The 24,513-nt window shown below is 45.4% G+C and overlaps 1 protein-coding gene across 7 annotated transcripts in view; it reads left to right on the forward strand.

Moving 5' to 3' along the window:
* The window catches only part of RFX1 (regulatory factor X1), a 549,504-nt gene that overhangs the window by 479,943 nt on the left and 45,048 nt on the right, over nucleotides 1-24,513 (forward strand). For all 7 annotated transcript variants that reach the window (XM_085600474.1, XM_085600477.1, XM_085600480.1 and 4 more), the window contains one exon: nucleotides 18,970-19,178. In XM_085600474.1, the coding sequence (XP_085456600.1) occupies nucleotides 18,970-19,178 (209 nt within the window). The remainder of the gene's footprint in view (nucleotides 1-18,969; nucleotides 19,179-24,513) is intronic.

Here is a 24,513-nt window from a genome sequence, read left to right on the forward strand (position 1 = left end):
GTATGACACATAGGCAAGCTTCCCCTAAGCTTAAATGTACGAATTGTGATGCATTATTAGTATTTACAAACACAATTATTACAGTATTATGAGTTATCTGAGAAGATTGCATCCGAGCAAGTCTCTTTTATACGAGTCCTTGCTCCATCACAAGTACCTCAAGAAACAAATCTTTCGCATGGTAATGCTCCAGAAAGTCTTTCTAGTGATTCAGGAAAACAATTAACTGACGTCCCTGGATCTTCAAGATGCATATTTCCACATCCCAATCCACTAGAAGCAGAGGAAATACCTCTGTCTTGCAGCAGTGGGGAAGCACTACAAATTCAAGGCACTACGATTTGGCCTCAAGTCAGTGCCTCAGATATTTACCGATTGCCTAGCACCAGTTGCTGCCTTCCTCAGACAAAAAGGGTTACCAAGGGACCTACACCAAGGAAACTGGCTCATCATGGTAGGCACCGTGGGGGAAGAGGCACAGTCTTCTACAACTGCTGGCATCACTTCATCCAGAGACTATGACTAAACACAGAAAATTTCTCCAATTCTCAAACAAAGCTTCAGTTCTTGGGAGCAATACTGGATACTCACCTGGGAAAAACTTACTCCTCTGCAGAAAAGCTAATAAAGTTTTGGCACATGGCAAGGACCTTCTCTGCCAAACAGTTGGTCACAGTCAGGAAGTACAGACATGGTCCATAGGCATTCCTAACAATACACAACCGGGAAGGGAGGGCCAAAGGGAAACGTTTAAAGACCAGCTCCGACTAAATCCCCAATCAACATGTACAAAACCAACAAGTCGGAGGGTCTACGAAAGCCACCTAAGGTTATGATGACTCATGTGCCTACAAGTGCACCAAGAAAACAATCTACACAGGAAGTCCTATCTTAAAGGACGAAATCCCATCACTCACCGAAGTGACATGCTTCATCATCTGGGACCTCCTCCCGGCTGTAAACCCTAGTACAGCCGAGGGCTACAACCCCCTCACTATGAGGGAGGAGCACAGGGATGTTTTCAAATATAATGTCCCTATCTAGGGGTTCCTAAAATCCAGAATGAAGAGTTAATGTTGTTGAATGTGAGTGATGAGCGCAGTGCAAACTAAAGCAAAAAATGTGCTAATGTGAACTAAAACTGGCTATCAAGAGACAAAAGATTCTTTAACGGTTGTCTCTTAATGTCAGGATTAAAAACAGTGGCTAACGAGCAGTTTTAAAATAATAACTGCAAACGTGGTCTACATGTTTCGGCTCTATGACCCAAGAGTGTCTAGCCTTCTTCAGGACCTAGATATATATTGCTACTGCGTAAAATGTGCTAAAAAAACGTGTAAACCAAAAACTTTTTAAATGGATACGATACAACCTATACCACACTACCATTCCGATGAAGGTTCCATGTGTAAAGGTCAACCTGTGTAGAAAAGGTTACAAGACATCAGTTACTCAGATGTTATCAAGATACATGCATATAATAGTGCATTGTAGCAACTCCACTGATGTACAAACATGACTTACCCGTCTCTTGCGAGTAAGGGACAACACCTCACCTGGCTACATCTCAGGTCGTGAGGCACCGCTCTGTAAAAGAGTTTAACCAACTTTGAAAAAACTCTCATTTGGAACATAAGATATAAACGAACACTATGAGCAGCTCCAAAACTCAAAACGTGTTCTGATATTGTCAACAACCAATGACCAGTGAGAGGACTCTATATACATAAACACAGTACATCAAACAAATAGACAGACTCCTATAATGATTTTGGAATTGAAATTATAATAACGCCACAATCCAAAGATCGTACAAATGGCGATTCAGTCTTCAACTGAAAACTAGTATTCAAAAGAATTCATTTTAAAGCAGCATTAGGTGTAAGCAAACAAAGTATACAATGTTACTATCCAGTAGCCGACACCATTACTTCTACTAGCAAACATCACAGAAATATCTTCAGTAAAAGTAACTTGGCGATATTATTGCAGTAAATGCCAACAAAGGGAATACATTTGCTACCAAACTTAATTGGTGTAGAGCATACGAAAAATAAACTGTAATGACAACCACATGAGATTCTAGCGGGTCCCCTCTAGATGTTTCTAAACGCATTCATGTTATTAAGCCTCGCGCAGTGAGCACAGCATCTCAATGCTGTAAAGACCTAAGTAAACAGTCATCGATAGATTCCTATCGGCTATTAAGGGCATATCTCTGTGCAGACTCCCAAAACGAATTCAAAGACTGAGGCATCACACCCTTACTTGCCGAACAATGCCTCAAATTAACAGGGCGTACAATACAGCGCCCCTATTAAGAGCGGCAGCGTCACATACTTGCTTAACTGTGCCTCAGATTAAAAAGCCTACAACATAGCGCATACTCTTAACAGCGGCAGGGTCACGTTCTTGCTATTTCATTGCGGGCTAAGCCTAAAATATGGAATTAACCAGCTGGACACACAGCGCTCCTATTGAGAGACTTACCTCTCCGTCGGTACCCCGGGCTGTACAAGGCTGCAACCGAAGGTACCGTGGGAGGCTCCTCGTTGCCGTTATATAGTGTAACAATCAATGGCAAACAACGTCGCGCTGGACCTGACGCGACGGAGGCGCTTTGCATGATGGAGAATGTAGTACGTAATACGTTCGGGCAACCCGACTCATAAACCTAGAAAAAACCAAATTCAAACCAAAACTCCTGACCGAGTAATATTGGTCTGCCGGTTTCCAAGCTAATCGCTTACCCAACAATTTCTGAACTGATTAAAAATACCTTGATTGTTTCATCAACAATAAGCTAATTATCATTGAGTTGGCAGTATGTTGAAACAACCAGCACGTCATAAAAACTGTGTTAACAAACCTGGAGATACCTATTCCTATAATCGGTGTCAACTTGGCAGAAAATAGAAATAGAGATAAACTTAACATCAGAATACAACATATTAAACCTATACAGTAGGCAATATAGAAGAACGAGTACATTGGAGCCCATATTGCGTAGTGGTAGAATCGCAAAAACAAAAGTAGGTGCTTCCATAGTACCCAGAAGTTACCCTCGACAGCATGTCTTGATCTGGTCAAATACTGATGTAGCACACAGATATAATTGCTCAACAACGTATATACTTGGCAATGTTTGTTAAGATGACCAGAAAAGTAAAGACATAGAATGCTTGATACTTCGCACAAGCAGTCTGGATTTCTACCGTCACTATCAAAAGCTAAAGTGATGACTAAGGACCCGATAAAATTAAGGCAATTAGTCAAAACAAAAGTCATTACTGTGTAGTAAAAAGAGGACTGTGATAAATATAGCAGAGTCCAAGGTACTTCATCATTAAGACCTAAGCTATCACTCTTAAGTTTGAACACACAGCGTTGTTCTTTTTGAAAAAGAAAACGGGTGATGTCTGAAACGTGCGGGAAAATAGTAGTTTGTTCCAAAACTGTCCAACGTAGTTTATCTGCTCTATGTTTAAACGTTAAGAAATGGCTGGTCAGTTTTGTAGATTGCTTGTTGCACCTTATCGTGCTTTTGTGCTCTGATATACGGAGTTTGATCTTACGAGTCATCATGCCAACGTACTTCAATTGGCAGGGACACGTGATCAAATAGATGAGCTTATCGCTATTACAATTCGTATGTTTCATTTGGGCCCAGGGTCTCGCAGTTCCAATGTCGACAGTAGTAGTGTGACTCGTCTGCGGGCAAGCCGCACATGACCCACAAGGATAATGACCCTTAACCGGTGGCAAATTCCACAGTGTGTTCTGAGTGGAGGATGTCAGAGCCTTACCAAAAGGCCGTGTGTGCACTAAACTGTCTTTGATGTTAGAGCTTCTTTTGAAGGCAAAGAGCGGTAGTGGTAAAGTTTCGTTCTCAATGTTCAGAAATCGCCAGTGCCTTCTAATGGCTTTCTGAATACCATTCAACGCGCTATTGAATGTGTTGACACTCGTGAGCCTGGCAGTGTTTGGCCTAGTAGTTTTGACTTCTAGGAGCGCATCTCTGTTGTTATTGGATGCCCGTTTCATAGACTGTCGAATCAGCTTTTTAGGATACTGCCTTTCCTTTAATTGTAAAGAGAGAGAGGCTGCGTGTTCTCTATATTTTTCTGTAGTTGAACAGTTGCGTTTGATCCGCAAAAACTGTCCAAAAGGCAGATTATTGCGAAGTGACCTGGGATGATGGCTACTATATAGTAGTAATGAACTACGAGCCATCGGTTTTCTATACAGGTCACTTTGCAACCCATCCACCATGGGAAAAATTCTCAGATCTAAAAATGGCAAACTAGCCTTACTGATTTCAACAGTAAACTTCAGGAAAGCATTTCTTGAATTCAACCACGTTTGAAACTCATGGATTGTAACTTCTTCTCCTCTCCAGACCACGAAAACATCGTCAATACATCGTTTCCATGTTAGAATGCGGTCATGGAAGGGATTCGTGAGGTTGAGCACGTGTTCCTGTTTAAACTGATGGACATATAAATTCGCCAGACTTGGCGCAAAAACACTGCCCATCGATGTACCTGAGATTTGTAAGTACATTGAATCCTCAAATTGAAAGAAGTTTTCCTTCATGGCCAACCTGGCACACTCCATGATGAAGTTAACAGGAGTGATGGAATCAAGATCTCGATTATCCAGTAGAACTCTGATGACATCTAGAGTTTCATCCTGGGGAATACAGGTATATGAAGATAATACATCAAAACTGACCAAATAGTCAGTTGCCAGGTTGAATTCAATGTCTGGTAATAGTCTGAGTATGTCAGAAGTGTCTTTAAGATAGGTGGGCATCTCACTGACCACAGGGCATAGGAAGTAATCAACAAAAGTGGAAAGAGGCTCAAGCAAAGACCCTATACCTGAAATAATAGGGCGCCCCAACGGTGGTCTTTGGGACTTATGTATCTTCGGAAAACATAAAAATATGGTATTACCGGATACGTGGTAGTGAGAAAATTAGCTTCATTGCTGGTGATCCAACCTGCGATCTTAGCTTCTTCCACGAGATCACTAATCTCACATGAAAGTCTCTCAGTGGGATCTGTTCTCAATAGTTGATAAAATCGAACATCACCCAACTGGCGGAGACATTCCGAACGATAGGTAGATGTATTCATGACGACTATGGCACCGCCTTTGTCGGCGGGCTTGATGGTAATCTGCGTTTCTTTCGGCAATGTTTGTAGTGCTCTTCTCTCGTTGTTCGGTAAAATCTGAAATTGCCGTTTCTGGCATGTTGGTAATGCGCCAACCTCATTAATGACTGCTTTCTCGAATGCCAATAGCTGAGGTGGAACAGAGTGTGCAGGTGGATTAAACAGAGATCGAACTTTAAGACCAGTATTAACAGCCTCTGTTACAGCACTGTTTGGATCTTTACCTTTAAAGAAGAAATGAAGACGTTCGAGGCATGTGGGCTGCTGAATTCATATCTGTGCATAGATCGCCGCCTAGTGTTGGGTCCGGATGATTGCACATTGTTGTCCTGGAAGAGTCTTCGAAGTATCACAAGATAGGTGGCTCCTCCCCTGGACTACAGTGCGCATGGGCATCCTCTCCATCCTTAGATTGTTTTTTTCCGCCATTGGGTTCGGATGTGCTTATCTTAGCTCAAGTTAGGAAAATTTAGTTTAAGGCCAAAAGGCCTTTAGTTCTCGTCGGTACTGTTCCCGTTCGGTATCGACCAGTTTCTTTAGTGCTTTAGCACCTTCTTCCAGCTTTTCGGATCCGCTTGGTCCGAACATCGAACTTCGATCGACGATGGAATCGAGGACTCCCTTTAAAAGATGTCCTTTATGCCACGCAAAATACCCACATATCGACGTCCACCCGGTATGCAACAAATGTCTCTCACCCGATCACGATGATTCGAAATGTATGGCCTGCGCACGGTTCCGCTCGAAGAAGACTCTCCGGAACCGACGGGCAGCGAGATTGGAGGCGCAGCAATGGGCGCCTGCCCCGGCCAACATCTTTAGCACCGAGGACGAAGACGCCGAGAGCGTAGAAGACGTAGACTCCAGCCCCGCTTCCGAACACGACTCAAGATCGGAAGACGACGATGAGGTGATCTTTCAGGGAGAAGAAGTCGTCGAAGAGGTAGGAGACTACGATGAGGCCCTTGCGGCCGGGGAAGATAGCTCCAACGAAGAGCTAGGCCAAGCCGTCGATACGGAGGCCGATAAAACAAGTGGTTATAAGGCTCAGGTCGAGGGATCGCCTACGGGCCTTACCCAAGATCGATCTCACGGTTCTTCGGCCCCGCCTCCAGGCCCGGCCTCGAACATTTCACAGGAGCCATTATTATCGAAGACGACGGGATTCCCTTCAGTGAAACCGAAACCGTCCTTCGCACCGGTTCCATCGAAACCGAAAGTGAAAATGGTTGCGATCGGCTCGAAGGCCTCAAAGCCCTCCACTCCTTCGACGCCGGCAAAGGTCATCGGCTCCGACCGCGCCAAAAGAGATTTCGGTGCCGAGCTCACCGCAGCGGATTCGGGCGCCGAGCCGAAAAAGAAGGCCCTCGGTCCCCACATGGCACCTCGGCCTCTGGCACCGAAGATTACGGCCCAAACCACCAAAGTCAAAGTGGCCAACCCGTCTGCGTCGACGTCGAAGACGGCGGCGCCTACCAAGTCATCGACTCCGACGAGCGTCGATACCTGTCTTCGGATCCACGACCCAAAGACTGCAAAATTCGGATGCCGCTTCGACGCCTACCTCCAAGGTGTCGATCGGTCCCAAGGCGCCATCTGCGTTCACCATGCAACAGGTCTCAGCATCGTTGCAACGCATCAAAGACCGGGCAACCATCCACTCTATGTCGGGTCCCGACACGCACAAGGCCGCAAAGTCACCCTCGGCGCCGGCGAACATCACGTTTGGGTTGCCGCCACCCACGGCGCCGAAACTGTTCGAGATTCGGACACTTATCCGCCAAACACAGTCCCCATCCACTGGACAAAAGGATATCGAGCCTTCACAGGCACAATTTATCGACGCCGACACTGGTAGGTTGATGCTCCGCAAGTGGAAAATCACGCCAGACAGGGGACTGGACTCCTACAAAATTCCTCTCAAACACAAATTGCCGGCAGGATCAGAACCAGTGCTTCATGAACACTTTCAACCCTTCCATCAGGATCCACCGTCCTTTTCTCCTACGCATTCAGAGGCAGACGCAGGAGAGGACTATATAGGGGATGATACCACCTACCCTGGGGATATCGATCCTGATGATCACTTGCATGACCCAGATCAGGCATGGGATGACCCCACCGACCAGGGTACCGCACCACATACTCCTGACACGCAGCTTTATAATAAAAAGACATCTCCCACAGAGGACACTGCTGCCTTTAATGCCCCCATAGAACGGGCTGCTGCCAATCACGGAGTGGAACTCCATTCTGACACTGTAGAAGAAGACTTCTTAGTGGACACTTTCGTCTCCTCTGAAAGAACTGTCAAAACTCTGCCAATGTTAAAAGGAGTTCTAAAACCTGCAAAAGACATTTTTAAAGAAACAACCAGGGCACGGGTGCTGAACCCCAGAATCGAGAAGAAATACAAGCCTGCACCCGGAGACCCTATGTACATTAGGGGTCAGTTACCTTTAGACTCCATGGTTGTTGCTAATGCTCGCAAAAGGGCCCACTCACAAACAACGGGTGATGCTCCTCCCCCAGACAAGGAGTCCAAAGTGCTGGAGACATCAGGCAAACGGATTGCAGCGCAAGCAGCAAACATCTGGCGCATTGCCAACACACAGGCACTCCTGGCCCGTTATGATAGGTCCCACTACGACACACTAGAATCACTGCTACAACATTTGACAGATGAATATAAAGAGGCAGCGGAGCTCCTTATCAGAGAGGGACAACTCCTTACCAATGCATCCATCAAATGCGCACTGGATGCTGCCGACACTGCGGCGAGGGCAATCAACACAAGCGTCATGTTACGGAGGCACGCATGGTTGAGAATCTCAGGCTTCAAGCCTGAGATTCAGAACAACATTTTAAGTCAACCAGGCAACCCAGACTATTTATTTGGCCCTGAAGTTGACACTACCCTCGAAAAAATTAAAAAAGACACTGACACTGCGAAATCAATGGGGGCTCTGCAGACGCAGCAGTTTCGTAGTGGCTCCTTTCGTCGCCCCGGGAATAGAGGAGCAGCTAGAGGTCAGGGGTCACAGCAGCAGTACAATAAAGGGGGCACACAAAGTAACTATGATAAAACCACCAGAGGTGGATATCGTGGATCCAGCACCAAGGGCAGAGGACGTGGGTACGGCAACACCAGGTCCTCCCCCAAAAACAAACAGTGACGCCCTCTCCCTGCCCCCCGACCACATAACACCTGTCGGGGGGAGACTCCAACAGTTCCTGTCAGTCTGGAAAACCATCACCACAGACAGGTGGGTCAGGGACATTATCCAGCACGGTTACTGTCTTGAATTAACGTCCACTCCACCCAACATACCGCCAAAGCACCGTCCTATGTCAGTAGAGCACTTGGCATTATTGCAGCAGGAAGTGCTAAGTATGCTGCAAGAAGGTGCAATAGAGGTCGTGCCCGTCAACCAACAAGGGACAGGGGTGTACTCTCTGTACTTCTTAATCCCAAAAAAGGACGGTTCGCTCAGACCTATACTAGACCTGAGACCCCTCAACCACTACATTCTCTCAGAGCATTTCCATATGCTCACCCTTCAGCAGGTTCTACCGCTACTCAGTCAGGGAGACTTCCTAGCCACACTGGACTTGAAAGATGCGTATTTCCACATACCCATACACCCATCACACAGGAAATATCTCAGATTCACTATTCAGGGCCATCATTATCAGTTCAAAGTTCTCCCCTTTGGAGTAACAACAGCGCCCAGGGTCTTTACCAAGTGCCTAGCAACAGTGGCTGCACATCTACGGAGACAACACATTCACGTCTTCCCTTACCTGGACGACTGGCTTGTTCAGGCAAAGTCAGCCCAGCAATGTGCCAGCCACATGTCCCTCACCATTCACCTTCTTCACAGTCTGGGATTCTCCCTAAATTACCCAAAATCACATCTCCAACCAGCACACGTACGACAGTACCTGGGCGCGACCATAAACACTCTGGCAGCCACAGCTCAGCCAAATTTAGTGAGGATCAACAGCATGCAACTGCTGATCTCCAAATTCAAACCTCAACACTCCCTTCCTGCGCAAATGTTCATGCAGTTGATAGGCATGATGGCCTCCTGCATTTTCATAGTCCCGCACGCGAGACTACATATGCGCCCGCTACAGGAGTGCTTGGCACGTCAATGGAATCAGGCTCACGGACAACTAAAAGACCTAGTGTTGGTGAGCGGTCGGGCATACAACTCTCTGCATTGGTGGAATCCACAAAACCTTTGCAAGGGCCGACCGTTCCAAGAGCCCGTTCCACAAATAATACTGACAGCGGACGCCTCTCTCCAAGGTTGGGGACCTCATGTACTCCATTACACAGTGCAGGGACTATGGACGACTCAGCAAAAGAAGATGCACATCAACGTTCTGGAACTGATGGCAATCTTCCTAGCCATGAAGGCATTCAAAGTACACTTGTGCAACAAAGTTGTGTCGATCCGAATGGACAACATGACTGCCATGTACTACATACAGAAGCAGGGAGGAACGCACTCTCCACAGTTGTCTCATCTGGCTCAGAGCATGTGGAAGTGGGCCATTCAGAGGAACATATTCCTCATGGCGGAACACCTCCCCGGCAAGGACAACCAGATGGCGGATCTGCTCAGCAGACACAGCCACCAGATGCACGAGTGGGAGCTACATCCGTCAGTACTCCAACCGTACTTCCAACAGTGGGGTCATCCAGAGATAGACCTATTCGCCACAAACGAAAACGCAAAATGCCAAAGCTTTGCCGCCAGATTCCCACATCCGCAGTCACAGGGCAATGCGATATGGATGAACTGGTCCGGCAGATTTGCGTACGCTTTCCCCCAGCGCCATTGATACCGCTAGTGGCACGCAAACTACGGCAACACTCACTAACACTCATCCTAGTTGCTCCCACATGGGCACGCCAGCCATGGTACACCACCTTTCTCGAACTTTCCGTGGTGCCGCATCAAAGGCTGCGGATCAAACCCGCACTTTTAACGCAGAACCATGGCGAAATTCTGCACCCAGATCTGCAACAGCTCAACCTGGCAATCTGGCTCCTGAAGTCTTAGAGTTTGGCTACCTAAACCTGCCACCTGAATGTATGGACATCATCAAGGAGGCCAGAAGACCCACTACCAGAGCTTGCTATGCGGCTAAATGGAAGAGGTTTGTCATTTACTGCAATAACAATGACATTAACCCGCTGGACGCATCCATTCAAAACATCATCTGTTACCTCTTACACTTATACCGATGCAATCTGGCATACAACTCCATACGTATCCATTTAACCGCGATAGCAGCCTATCTTCAAAACAGGCAGCACCTCTCTTTATTCAGATTGCCTGCCATCAAAGCCTTCTTGGAGGGACTCAAACGAGTAATTCCCCCAAGACACCCACCGGCACCAGTGTGGAACCTCAATGTGGTCCTCACCAGATTAATGGGTCCACCCTTTGAACCTCTCCATTCATGTGAGATTCAATTCCCCACCTGGAAAGTAGCTTTCTTAGTGGCAATAACTTCGTTAAGAAGAGTTAGTGAACTCCAGGCACTAACCATTCAAGAGCCATTCATACAAGTTCACGCAAACAGAGTTGTACTACGTACCAACCCCAAATTCATGCCCAAAGTGATATCGCAGTTCCACATGAACCAAACTATTGAACTGCCTGTTTTCTTCCCGAGTCCAAAAAATGTCGCAGAGAGAATGCTCCATACACTAGATGTAAAGAGGGCCCTCATGTACTATATAGACAGAACTAAGGACTTCAGGAAAACAAAACAACTTTTCGTTGCCTTTTCCCCACAACACAAGGGCAACGCCATTTCCAAAGCAGGGATAGCCAGATGGATCGTTAAATGTATTCAAATTTGCTATCAAAAAGCTAAACGCACATTAACGATTCCCCCACGAGCCCACTCAACACGAAAGTTAGGGGCATCCATGGCTTTCCTAGGAAACATTCCTTTACAGGAAATCTGTAGAGCAGCCACATGGTCCACTATACATACATTTACCAAACACTACTGCGTAGATGTACACTCAAAACAGCAGGCAGCTGTAGGACAGGCTGTTCTCAAAACTCTTTTTCAGACTGCTGCAGCTGGCACGGGCAGCCGCCGCTAATGGAGGGACTGCTATATAATCTATGCACAGATATGAATTCAGCAGCCCACATGCCTCGAACTGAATATGCTACTTACCAGTATGCATCTGTTCTTGGCATGTAGGGCTGCTGGCATTCATATCGCCCACCCTCCTCCCCGGCGCCTGTAGCGGCTGCAGCACTCAGAATTACTGTATAGCATGGTCATCACTTACTGTAACTACTCCATCACTGCCACAATGGCGAAAAACAATCTAAGGATGGAGAGGATGCCCATGCGCACTGTAGTCCAGGGGAGGAGCCACCTATCTCGTGATACTTCGAAGACTCTTCCAGAACAACAATGTGCAATCATCCGGACCCAACACTAGGCGGCGAATTATGCACAGATATGAATGTCAGCAGCCCTACATGCCAAGAACAGATGCATACTGGTAAGTAGCATATTCAGTATCTTCCTAAAAAATTGTGCCAATTCACGTTGTGTTTGAAAGGCATCTCCCTCAAAACTGGGAACAAACCCGAGTCCCCTTTTTAGTGCCGCGTATTCATCAGATGTCAAAACATGATCACTAAGATTCACCACTAGATTCCTTTCGAGCTTGTCCCTGGTTGTGGAGTCAGCTTCTTCGTGCTCCACGTGCCTATCGGTGATACCGGTGAGTCCTAGTGTACCTGTGCTTGAGGATTTCTTCGTCTGCCCCGTGCGTGCCCTCTGCCATACCTTAAAAAAGGCTGATCAGGGTAAGTATGAAAATGTGGTTGAAAAGGGACGCCATGGGGAGGAAAAGAGGTATTAGAATAACCCCATGATCCCGGTGGCCACCACTGAGGTTGAGGAGGGGGTGGAGGTCCATATGCGCCACCTCTTGGATAAAACCTGCAGCCTCGCCCTTGATTGCGATTGTTCTGGCTTGTTGGATTTGATGAGTCAGAGTCACTGGACCACTCATCGGTTCCTGATGAGGAGTAGTTGTAGCCATATCGGCGGCCTTTCTTACTGAATTCAGGTGGCATATAACCCTCACTGGTATAAGGATAAATATTTTCCAAAGAAAATTTCGCCAGGTCTTTCTTAAATTTCTCAATTTTCATGGTCAGAATCGAATCTCTAAATTCTTTGGTGGTTTTGTTTGATTCGTCATTGTTTTTCTTAAAAACGGTGACTGTGATTACAGATTTAATTTGAGCTTCCAACTCTTGTATTTCAATGAGTATGGTGTCTGCTACGCGTTTGGCCGTGCTAATAATTAGCACTAACCAATCCCGCGTGCAACGCCACGCAATCAGTGACCAATCTTTGACGAATTTCTGATCCTTCAGAAAAAGTCTAGGTGCATTTGTTACAATGAACCCAGTGGGGGCACAATTAGCTCTCAGGTATTCGGTCATGACCGCCCCATGTATCTGGGTGCGGGCATGAGATTTCCATAATACCAGGAGTGATGCCCAGTCATCTAACTGGGTGCTGCTGCTGTTTCCCTGGACCGTGTCCACGATGATAGGGGTGGTTAGAATAGATTGAACAAAGTCATCATCGAAGGCTAGATATACCAGTTAATGACAAACAAAAGACCAATAACTAGAATAAAAGTGTTGACAAAAGCTCACCAAATATGTTGGAAGCTAAAAACAAAGGCCCGCAGCCATGGCCGCTCAAAAACAACAATACAAAACCTGGAAGGGAGGTCCAAAGGGAAACTTTTAACCCGTTCGACGCTTGTGACGGAGCGGTTCCGTCATGTGCGTCGGTTGCGCTGTGCGCATGACGGAACCGCTCCGTCATGACCCGCCCGCGCACGGAACCTTCAGCGCGGCGCGGAAATCCGCGCCGCGCTGAAGGGGTTAAAGACCAGCTCAGACTAAATCCCCAATCAACATGTATAAAACCAACCAGTCGGAGGGTCTACGAAAGCCACCTAAGGTTATGATGACTCATGTGCCTACAAGTGCACCATGAAAACTAAATCTACAGAGGAAGTCCTATCTTAAAGTATGGAATCCCATCACTCACCAAAGTGACATGCTTCATCATCTGGGATCTCCTCCCGGCTGTAAACCATAGTACAGCCGAGGGCTACAACCCCCTCACTGTGAGGAAAGAGCACAGGGATGTTTTCAAATATAATGTCCCTATCTAGGGGTTCCTAAAACCCAGAATGAAGAGCTAATGTTGTTGAATGTGAGTGATTAGCGCAGTGCAAACTAAAGCAAAAAATGTGCTAATGTGAACTAAAACTGGCTATCAAGAGACAAAAGATTCTTTAATGGTTGCCTCTTAATGTCAGGATTAAAAACAGTGCATAAAGATCAGTTTTAACATAATAACGCCACTGATGTACAAACATGACTTACCCGCCTCTCGCGAGTAAGGGACAACACCTCACCTGGCTACAGCTCAGGTCGTGAGGCACCACTCTGTAAAAGAGTTTAACCAACTTTGAAAAAACTCTCATTTGGAACATAAGATATAAACGAACACTATGAGCAGCTCCAAAACTCAAAACGTGTTCTGATATTGTCAACAACCAATGACCAGTGATAGCACTCTATATACATAAACACAGTACATCAAACAAATGGACAGGCTCCTACAATGATTTTGGAATCGAAATTATAATAACGCCACAATCCAAAGATCGTACAAATGGCGATTCAGTCTTCAACTGAAAACTAGTATTCAAAAGAATTCATTTTAAAGCAGCATTAGGTGTAAGCAAACAGAGTATGCGATGTTACTATCCAATAGCTGACACCATTACTTCTCCTAGCAAACATCACAGAAATATCTTCAGTAAAAGTAACTTGGCGATATTATTGCAGTAAATGCCAACAAAGGGAATACATTTGCTGCCAAACTTAATTGGTGTAGAGCATACGAAAAATAAACTGTAATGATAACCACATGAGATTCTAGCGGCTCCCCTCTAGATGTTTCTAAACGCATTCATGTTATAAAGCCTCGCGCAGTGAGCATAACATCTCAATGCTGTAAAGACCTAAGTAAACAGTCATCGATAGATTCCTATCGGCTATTAAGGGCATATCTCTGTGCAGACTCCCAAAACGAACTCAAAGACAGAGGCATCACACCCTTACTTGCCGAACAATGCCTCAAATTAACAGGGTGTACAATACAGCGCCCTATTAAGAGCGGCAGCGTCACATACTTGCTTAACTGTGCCTCAGATTAAAAAGCCTAAAACATAGCGCTTACTCTTAACAGCGCTGGGTCACGTTCTTGCTATTGCATTGCATCAATGTTTACATTACCAAACAGGTGGGGAACAAAGCCCTGACCTCTGTCGGAAGAGGGGTAGATGCTATACAACTGGGCCCTTTCACACCAGGTGGGCATCGCCATGGAGCCCTTCCCTTGATGTCAAAACAATTAGAGGGACGCACTCAGTTGAACACTATTGGATTGTCATGAATGAGAGCTTTACCAAGATCACGTTGACTACCTCTTCTACAAATGGGGGTCGGCCCACTCTGGACTTGTTTGCCACCCAGAACAACTAGAAATAACATTGTTACTCAAATAGGTTTTGGCAACTAGGGTCCAGGGGCAATGCCTTTTGAATCAAATGTCCAATGTCTTTGAGTACGACTTTCCGCGGTTTTCCCAGATCCCCTGGGACCCAAGGAAAGCTAAGGCAGAACATTGTACTCTTATTCTCACTGCTTCTGTCTGGTCTCATCAGTACTGGTTCACTGAATTTCTGACCCTACCTGTATGCCTATCGGTACCATTGAAGATGCATCCCAATCTCCTCTCCAGGTACAACTGGGAAATTCTATACCACAATTCTCCAGTCATTGAGCTTGACAGCATGGTACACGACGACCTAGAGTTTGATCATCTAGATCTCACAATAGAGCATAAAAACATTCTAGCACAAGCCCAGGCACCTGTTACTCCAAGAACTTATCACAGCATTATCCATCATTTCCATGTCCGTAAAACAACCAAGAGTTCCTCCCAGTGACGCATTAGCACCTCACCAAATATTTCCATATTTGCTGAGCCTAGCCACGAGTGCGTCTAAATACTAGTCTGTAAGAGTCCATCTGGCAGTAAACTCACGAATTTGAAGAGCGGGAGGTAATTCGACCACTTGTTTCTCACAGTTAATAAAATGTTCTCCTGTACGGTGCCTACCAGTACCCTTGGAGCTTAATACTGTCCTGAGCCAGCTCATGCTGTCGCCGTGAATCCGATCCACAGAACACATCTAAAGTTAACTTCATAGAATACAATGATTCTCTTGCCATGTACGTCAGCAGACGGAGATGGAGAAATGCATGCATTTACTATGATGTGAACGCACAAGCTTACTCAGCATTGGGGCATGCTGTCCTACGTAACCTGTTTCAGTGAAGGTTTGCCTGCTTCCCACTATTTTATATTTATTAAGAGTGTTATGCACTGCTTACTATTCTGATTCAAGCATGTGAATAAATGAAAGATCCAATGCTGGAGAAGAAATTAGTTACATACCTGTAACTCCAGTTCTTGAGTGTTGGCATCTTTGTTATATTCACAAGCACCCCTCCCTCATTCCTGTTCCGTTCTTATATGCTCTTCTCACACTTTGTGCTATGAAATCTAATTTTATAGTGGCCTCTAAGGGAAGTAGGAGGGCTTGCCTTTCAGCCTCATTGGCTGACGTTCGGGCTGCTTCAAATGAAGGGGATGTGCTACTAAACAAAAGTTGAGGCCTTTTGCCATTTTCACATTGTTTTGCTGCTATTAGAGATTCCAGGGGATTCCCAGAGTAAGGCACTGCATCAATATTTAGGGTGGGTGACTACCCACTTCAAGGAATATTCACAACACTAGTACCCTTTTCTGGGTGAAACCATCAAATTCACTAAATTAACCTGAGCTCAACTATCTGGTAATTAAGGCACAGAGCAGACGGGCTTAACTTAGAGCAAAGTATAAAGTATTTATGCAGTACCAAAACAGTAATCAATCTAAAATTCAAAACATCAAAAATCCAAATCCGAATTATAAAAGTAGAGCAGAATTTAATAATCAAAATAACACAAACATGACAAAAATCCAATAAGGGGAACCGGAGATATCAATTTACAAAACGTTTTGCAATAGGACTACTTCAAGAAGAATAGAGTGGCAGTGATACATTAGCAAGGTAGACCGGTATCTTGGTGCACTTTTTATGCAGACCGTGATGGAGCGCGGGTCAGATACACCAACCAGGTTCATCTTGGTGAAACATTTTCCCTTCTGCCTTGAGTCTTTTAAGTCCCAGTCTACCACAGGAGTAGATTTCTAAAGCCTCCCCAGGACCTCAGGGGATGCACTTCGAGACTCACAGGGTGACAGGCAAAGGCCAAATAGCAGTGTCCATTCCAGGTCCATTTACCACTGATCAGCTGGATAGATGCAGAAAAAGACCTCTAGTAGTGTGTTGTTTGCCTGTAAGTTTAACGGGGGTCAGCCTTATAGTCCAGATCTTTGTCGTGGGTACAAGAGAGAGCAGGTCCAGTCATTTCAGGGCTCTTAGGTTGCAGATAGCAGGTTCGGTCCACTTCTGATCTTTCTAAGGTCCAGGACTGTTCTGAAGTGGCAACCAGACAGTAGATACCGAAGGCACCCCAATGTTATATGGTAAAAATCCAGCAGACCTGTCAACATGATTTGACACTGTAATGTCAAAAGGGATGCTCACGGCCACTACCCTGCATATTCTGAGAGGTTCAGAGAAGTCATCTGTGCCCATTCATTCAGTTCTGTCTATTTGCTCGTGGTGGCACTTTGCACCATTTTGACATCTGTTCAGATGCTAATTTCAGGCTGGCAGAAGTGAGGCTGCAAATACAAATTTAGTCCCCAGGAACCTCAGGCAAGGAAAAGGTAACTTTCTAAAGGTTATTTTCCTTAATGTTTAATACAAATCTGACTTCACCATTGAATTGGAGTTTTTTAATATCTATTAAAATAGTTGTCTACTTATGTTTTTAGATCATCTCATTCTTGAGATGCAGTAGTATAATTTTATTATGTACTCTGGTTTTCTACATAGGACAGCTAAGCCTGTCACAGTGAAAATTAGCTTTTGGGTGTTTGTCAGTGTAAGTACATATTAACATTATATTTTTACATGTCCTAAGTTTAAATAATAAACACCCCACCTCCCCCTGTGGGCAACAAGGCTTACATATGGGATGGATTTCCAACACCCACCCTGATGACGTAGTGATTTAAGCATGTAAATATATTACGACACCAGTGCTGGAGAACTGGAGTTACAGATAAGTAACTCATTTCTTACTTGGTTATTCCACCTCTCTCCACCATGACTTCAGAGACAGTACAAGGTTTCCAGGTGCAGGTGTACAAAAGTATGCACATGCCATTCACATTCTGTACTTTTTTCTGAGTGTTTTCTTAATTTCGTAAAGGAGTCATTCTTGATCTGGGTCTCTAACTCATATCACATCCAGATTAAGCCTTGATTCCTTGCCTTCTCTGGAAAATCAAGTGCAATACCTTGGTGGACCTGGGACACCAGTGTTTTAAAAGCAAAGAAAAATAAAAAATAAATGTAGCCCTCATTATGAGCCAGACAGAGCAGAATTGCCGTATGGAATTCCACTTGCCTGATCACGAGTGGCCCAGTGTTTGCGCACTTCGTTTCCTGGGTGTTGAAACAAAGCACTCTATTTTACTGCCTGGAAAAAAAGGCCAGTAAAATTGTTTTAGCCTTCCACTGCAACAGCAGGCAGGCCACATCTCTGGCTCCGCTTGACCACCTTTTCTAGCAAACGGGATGATGCAGCAGTGCCCCTTGCCAGAACACTTTGACCCCTTCCTTTATGCCTGAGGCTACCACTGCCAAGCACATAAACCCCTGCTCCCATTTACTACTTGATGAACCATGTGGTAAATAGGAGCATGAAACCCCACAGAATTATGAAGTGGTGAAACCGGTTCAGCAGCAGTTAGTCTCCGTTCTATGAGGTTTAACTCATACACGTGCAGTACTGGTGGGGTGTTATCGTATGTTACAAGTAATTATCAGTGTGGTGTTTGCACCTCATCACCTCTATGCAACTTGTTAAGAGTGCCTTAGGATACCAACTATTATCCACTCTATGTTCCTGGACCCAAGCGGGGAATCTCAGAAGCTCTTATGGGTCACCTTACCTCATAATTATACTAACCTGATGAGGGACAGTAAAGCCACACAACCTATGATTCCTCTGTATGCCTGCCATCTAGACCCGGTTCGCGTGTGTGGGTATACGTCCCTCCATGCATGTCTCAGTGCACTCTTCATTCCCTTAGAAGTAGACCACCTGCAGTTCATCTGTGTTAATGCCATAAAGAGCCTGTCCTTTTTTCATCCTGCATGTCTGTATGTGTCTGGTCTTCATTCCATCAAGGGCAGGTGACTAGTCAATCTATGTGCCTGCCATCTGGGCCCTGTCTTGTGTTTTTTTTATATGTGCAAGAGCCTATGCGGTCTTCATTCGTTCAGGTTTGTGAAGCCTGTTCTAGATCTCTTCAAGTCATTCCCTTTGTCTGTGATTTCCCTTCTTGGAGGCCTAGACCTATGAGGACTGCACACGGCATGTAGCATTAATACTGTGACGGTCATGTCACATTAACTTTTTCTGCATATGATTTTCCCTTCTTTTAGGAGCAGGCATCCTGGGTGTGTCGTTGTGAGGACCGAGTGGTGCAGCGCCTGGAGCAAGACTTTAAGCTGACCCTCCAGCAACAAAACTCTTTGGAGCAGTGGGCAGCCTGGCTGGATGGGGTAGTGAACCAAGTGCTGAAACCATACCAGGGAAATCTTAGTTTCCCAAAGGCAGCAAAACTGTTCCTCCTTAAGTGGTCCTTCTACAGGTATGCTATTGCTATTTTGGGTCTCATCAGTTCTAGATTCTCATTCTTTGCATTACTATGACTCTATAATCATGCCAGGTGTCATCAGTTAGATTCACAGACTGAATAATTCTGCTACTGTTAGATCGATAATTCTGATTTCATCTGTTAAATTCACAGTTCATAGCTAACCCTATCATCTGTTGAATTGATATATCAGGTTTATTCCTATGTCTCCGCTCTCTAATCCGAAAAATGGGACCCCCTAATTTGAAGGCAGTGAAGACTACCTTAGCAGTTCAAGAGGTTAGATGTCTAGGTTTCTGATGAATACTTCCAACTGCAGATTCCTTACCTTTTAAATATCCCCCAAGTGGCAGACTACTTACTGAGGTCCTTACGGATCATTACATTAATTCAAGGACAACTATTCTAGATGCTAATGCACCCCTCCAACTAAATAGTTTCCACCAAAGGCTCCAAATCTTGGTACAATGGTAGCGTAAATGCTGAAAGACGCAATCTAAGATTGGCTGAATGGTCATAAAGATTCTTCCCCTCTCTCGAACACCTCAAACACCTGAACTTTGAGAAGTATTTACAACAAATGCATACGTAGCTAAAAAACAAACTTCTTTAGGAAACAGCTAAATTACACCAGGAACCAACCAAAAAAACTTTGAACTTGTCAAATTGCAATCTAACAGGCAACCCAACCCTCTGGGTCTAATCCGCAACCTAACTACGAAGAACTTTCTGCCTTCTTCGTGGGTAAGATGGAAAATGACCTACGGACTGCTTTGGATCTGCTACCGGTGCTCTCACACATCAGCCACCACCCACCCGTGTGGCCTGAGCGTCCTGCACATACACCTGCAAAAACAATGCCCTGTGGAGCACATTCAAACCTTTTGATGAAACTACCATATTAAAATCTTGTCAACACATAAACCCTCAATGACTTCAGCAATCCACTTCCCTTGAATCTCTTCAGTGAGATTAAAACCTCTCTGCTCCCACTCTTGACCAAAATAGTAAATGCTTCATTGCTTCAAGGCACTATGCCAGACTGCCTTAAGTACGGACAAGTAACCCTCATTCTTAAAAAACCCATGGCTGACCACACTGATCAAAATAACTTCCGCCATATCTCCAGCATTTTGACTCTTTCAAAGCTCCTTGAGAAATGAATCCATGCCTAGCTATGCAATCACATAGAGCAATTCCAACTCTTGCACCAATATCAATCTGTCTTCCGTCAGGGACACAGCACTGAATCTGCCCTTACTCACATAGCTGTTGACTCATTACAAATGCTCGATCGAAATTAATACTGCCTTCTAATCCTTCTTGACCTCTCGTCAGCATTTGATATGGTCAAACATGACAGCCTCCTTGCCTAATAGAACACAGGATGGGGCTTTGTGGTCCCATCTTAGACTGGTTCGCCTCCTTCCTCCACAATAAATCCAAAAGATTAATCATTCCCTGTCCAACTCCACACCTGTCTCATTAGGGGTACTGCAGGGTTCCTTGCTCTCACCCACTCTCTTTAACCTGTTCGTGGAGCCATTAAGGAAATTCTGAAAGCATCAAACATCAATTATCACATGTATGCCGATGACACCCAACTTTACCTGAAAATCTCTTCCTTGGAAGATATTAGGTCCCTCAACGCAACTCTACAGAAAACTCAAACTTGGCTGACCTGCAACCAACTCAAACTAAATACTCTCAATTCCTTCTAATTGAACCCCCCAAACAATCACTAGACATTGATAAATCGATAAAACATTTAACCACCCTCAATTGCATTCCACATGTTAGCGATTCCACAAAATGCCTGAGAATTCCGTTTGATGAGAACTTGAACATGCAGGATCACATCAGCGCAGCCACCAGAGGAGCTATTTTCTGATTGAGCATCTTAAGGAAATTCAAACTCTTCCTCCCCCAGATGACTTCAAGTCAGTTGTTCAAGCCCTAGTGATATTCCGGCATAGCTATGGAAATATAACCCTTTGTGGCCTACCTAGATCAAAGTTGACCCCCCAAAGGGGCCTCCCTGAGCTCAGCTGCAAGGCTCATTACTGGATCTAAAGGCAATAACCACATCACACCTGATTTGAAATCACTAAACTATCTCCCTTAGGAAGCAAGAATTCATTTAAAAATTGCCTGCATGACACACAAAGCCATACACTTCAACACCTGAGATACATTGCACAACTACTGGAGTTGTTTGGTTACTCTAAATCCTCAAGAAGCACCTTGTTGTTATTGTTGAAACCGCAGAAATCCAAGAAGAAGAAAACCTACAATCAAGCCTTCTCTGGCATTGCCCAGAGACTCTGGAATTCTCTACCATCTGAAATCTGAGTTAACCCTTCACCTCATCTTTCAAAAAACAAATGAAAATGCAATTGATGAACAAATTCTTGCTCTAGCTCCCATGATCTCAACACTGATAACGCACACTGTCCGCACTAATAATCTATCTCTGACACTTTGGCCTTTTTTGTTGATCTATCTGTTGGACTAGAGGGAGTTTTTCACCCCGCCCTGGTACTGCTACTTCCTGTACAGTCATTGAGATTGGTATTATTGTATATTATTGCCTGCCTTACCTGTTTCTCTCATCCTGATCATTTATAAAGCGGTATGCTTAGAAGTTTTTCACCCCGCCTGGGTTATGCTATTTCCTGTACTGTTGTTGTGATTGTTATTACTGTTTATTATCGTTGGACTTTTTCTCTCACCTTGATCCTTTGTAAAGCGCTCTAATACCCTCTTGGGTCGCGCTATATAAAACTCTAATACTTACATAAATTTATTGCACACACAAAGGCAGTAAGTGAGACACACACTCAATAAAGAAATCCAATACTAATTTATAAAAATAAGATACTTTTATATGAATTTAGATACCAGGATCATCAGAATCGGGTAAGTACTTTTCGAGTTATCAATTTTTACAGTTTTCAAAAGTTGACAGTGCAATTTGTGGGTGCGGTAATGTTATCCTATGGGGGGAAAACATGTACTGCATTCGGGCACTTAACAGCGACTTATGGGACTGTTCTCCGGAACCTAAGGTGAGTATGGGGCAAGGTCCAAGGCCAAACCAGTAGGTCACCTCTAATGACTCTGGGGCGCCCGGGTGCAGAGGTGTGTTACAGCGTCCGGTGTCCCATTCACTGCAATGGGAAACAGTCTGGTCATAAAGAGGCTGCCAGCTGAGACTTGGGGACCAGTCTGTGGGGACCTACAGGGGGGCTCGTCCTTGATATCCTCGGGCATGTAGGGACACCATTGGTCCACTTCTTGAGCTGTGGAGTGCGGGTGCAGGTTTACTTTGATGCGTCAGGTGGCGGCAGTCGCAGACTCAATTCTTTGTCTCGGCAAACAAGGCAGCTGGGCTACTCACGATAATGGTCTCAGTTTCCTTGAAGTCCCTCGATGTACAGGTTGGTTTTCCTCTGCATTGTTGTCTGCTCTGGACACATCAAGCCTTGGCTGCTGCAAGGGGTTCAGTACCCCAGGTATTGTTATTGTGTGGCTCTGATCGATCCTGGCTTCACCACACTTGGAGGGAGCACAGACCTGACCTGTGGAAGCACTGCTACCTCTTTCTGGGCAGCTGCTGTGTCAGTAGTCCAGTTGAGCGGCAGGTTGGTGAACTGGGTCTTGCGTCTTTGGTGCCTGCGGCTGCAGGGTAGTAGCGCCTCAACTCCAAGGGAGTTTCTTTGGCAATTGGCGTAGCGCTGGTAGACCTCCGGTTTTCTTGGAGAGTCTGTACAGCTGCAGGACGAGTTAGTGGATCCACAAGGGTCGGGCGCAGCAGGCATGCTGGCAGAGTTGGCGCCGAGTTAGTCATGCTCCTCGGTTCTCAGCTCAGCAGTTTTCTGTGTCCACTCCTTTTGTGTCCATCAAAATCTCAAGTCCTAGTAACAGGGGTTCCCCTGAATACTCAATTTAGGGGCATTAAGGAAAGTAGCCAATGGGCTACTTACCATTGTGCTCACTACAGCCCCTAGATGACCACTTCCTTTGGGGAGTGGGCATCACCCTGTCCCAGAGTTCCTGCACATAATGGTGGAATTTCTAAATTCGTTTTCACTTCAGGTTTGGTCACCCTAGAAGAGTGCAGTAGCAGTGCAACACGCCTCTTGCATAGCTAATTTTCCCGTCTGTCTTGGTGCCAGATGGCTCAGGGCAGAGGGTGGCATTTTCCCTGTCTGGGGAAGCCTTGGGTCGCATATCAAAGGCAGCAAAGGCCTTTCAAGCCTCCTGCCTTGGTATGGTGATTTACCAGCCTTTCGGGGGAAGGAGGTGATAACACCTCTCCACAGAGCAGGTATTGTTTCTGTCCTGTGAGAGCAGGGCTTTCACCTCCTAGGTATCAGAAACTCGTCTGTGGTGGCAGACTAGACTGTACTTGTTCGCCAGCACACTAGAAGGCTAATAGGGTCCAGGGGTACCTCAAAGGTATCCTTTGGGTGTGTGTATTAATTAATCCATCACTGGAATCAGGGTGAGTTTGTTAATATGAGGTGTTTGATACTAAACACCATGTTTCAGTGAAGCCATTATGAAGCTGGAAAACTCGTGTTGACCAGTGCCCAGTACATATCCTAGATGACTTCCCTTCTCACTTGCAATATCTAGCTATAGAACTAGAGATAACAGTGGCATATCTGCTCATGCAGATATCATAAAATATAATGCACCCTGCCTTAGGGCTCAAATTGCTGCTGTAGGGGTGCTCACACGCGTGGCAGATCAAACTCTGTGAGTTTGAGGTCAGGAGCACTTGCGTCGGCGGGCATTGGGGCTGCGGTGTGAAGCGGAGTGGTACGACGTGTGGTGCCCTCAGGTTGCGGTGCAGGCAGCAGCTCGTGATGGTCGTCTTGCCGTGTCGGTAAGACCAGGACTGTGGTGCAAAGCAGGGCAGTGCTCGTTGCGGTGCTGACGGTTACTCCAGTATTGGATCTTTCATAGATTCACATGCCTGAATTATTCCCCATCGTCGAGACGGAAGTCTCCGGTACATAAAAAAGCATTGCTTAGTAGTATAGCAAATTGAAAAAAGGCCTATTTCTTTTACTTTTGCAACCCATAACCTTCGTTATGTAAAAAAGGACTAAACTTGTCTCTGAACCAATCAGAGCCTCTCACCCTCTAGAACACTCCTGAGAGAACCTTCTGCCCCTCAGATTTTCTACCGCACGTTGTGCTAGGGAGTCTCCTTTGAGGTCTGCTCAAATTCTACAGTTTGGTTCTACTTCATTCTAGATTGAAGAGTTTATTCAACTGCTTTTTTCTTCACCAACTTCTGAGGATGGCTGACAAGGAA

The sequence above is a fragment of the Triturus cristatus genome, chromosome 4_2, assembly GCF_964204655.1.
Source record: "Triturus cristatus chromosome 4_2, aTriCri1.1, whole genome shotgun sequence".
Taxonomy (NCBI): Eukaryota; Metazoa; Chordata; class Amphibia; order Caudata; family Salamandridae; genus Triturus; species Triturus cristatus.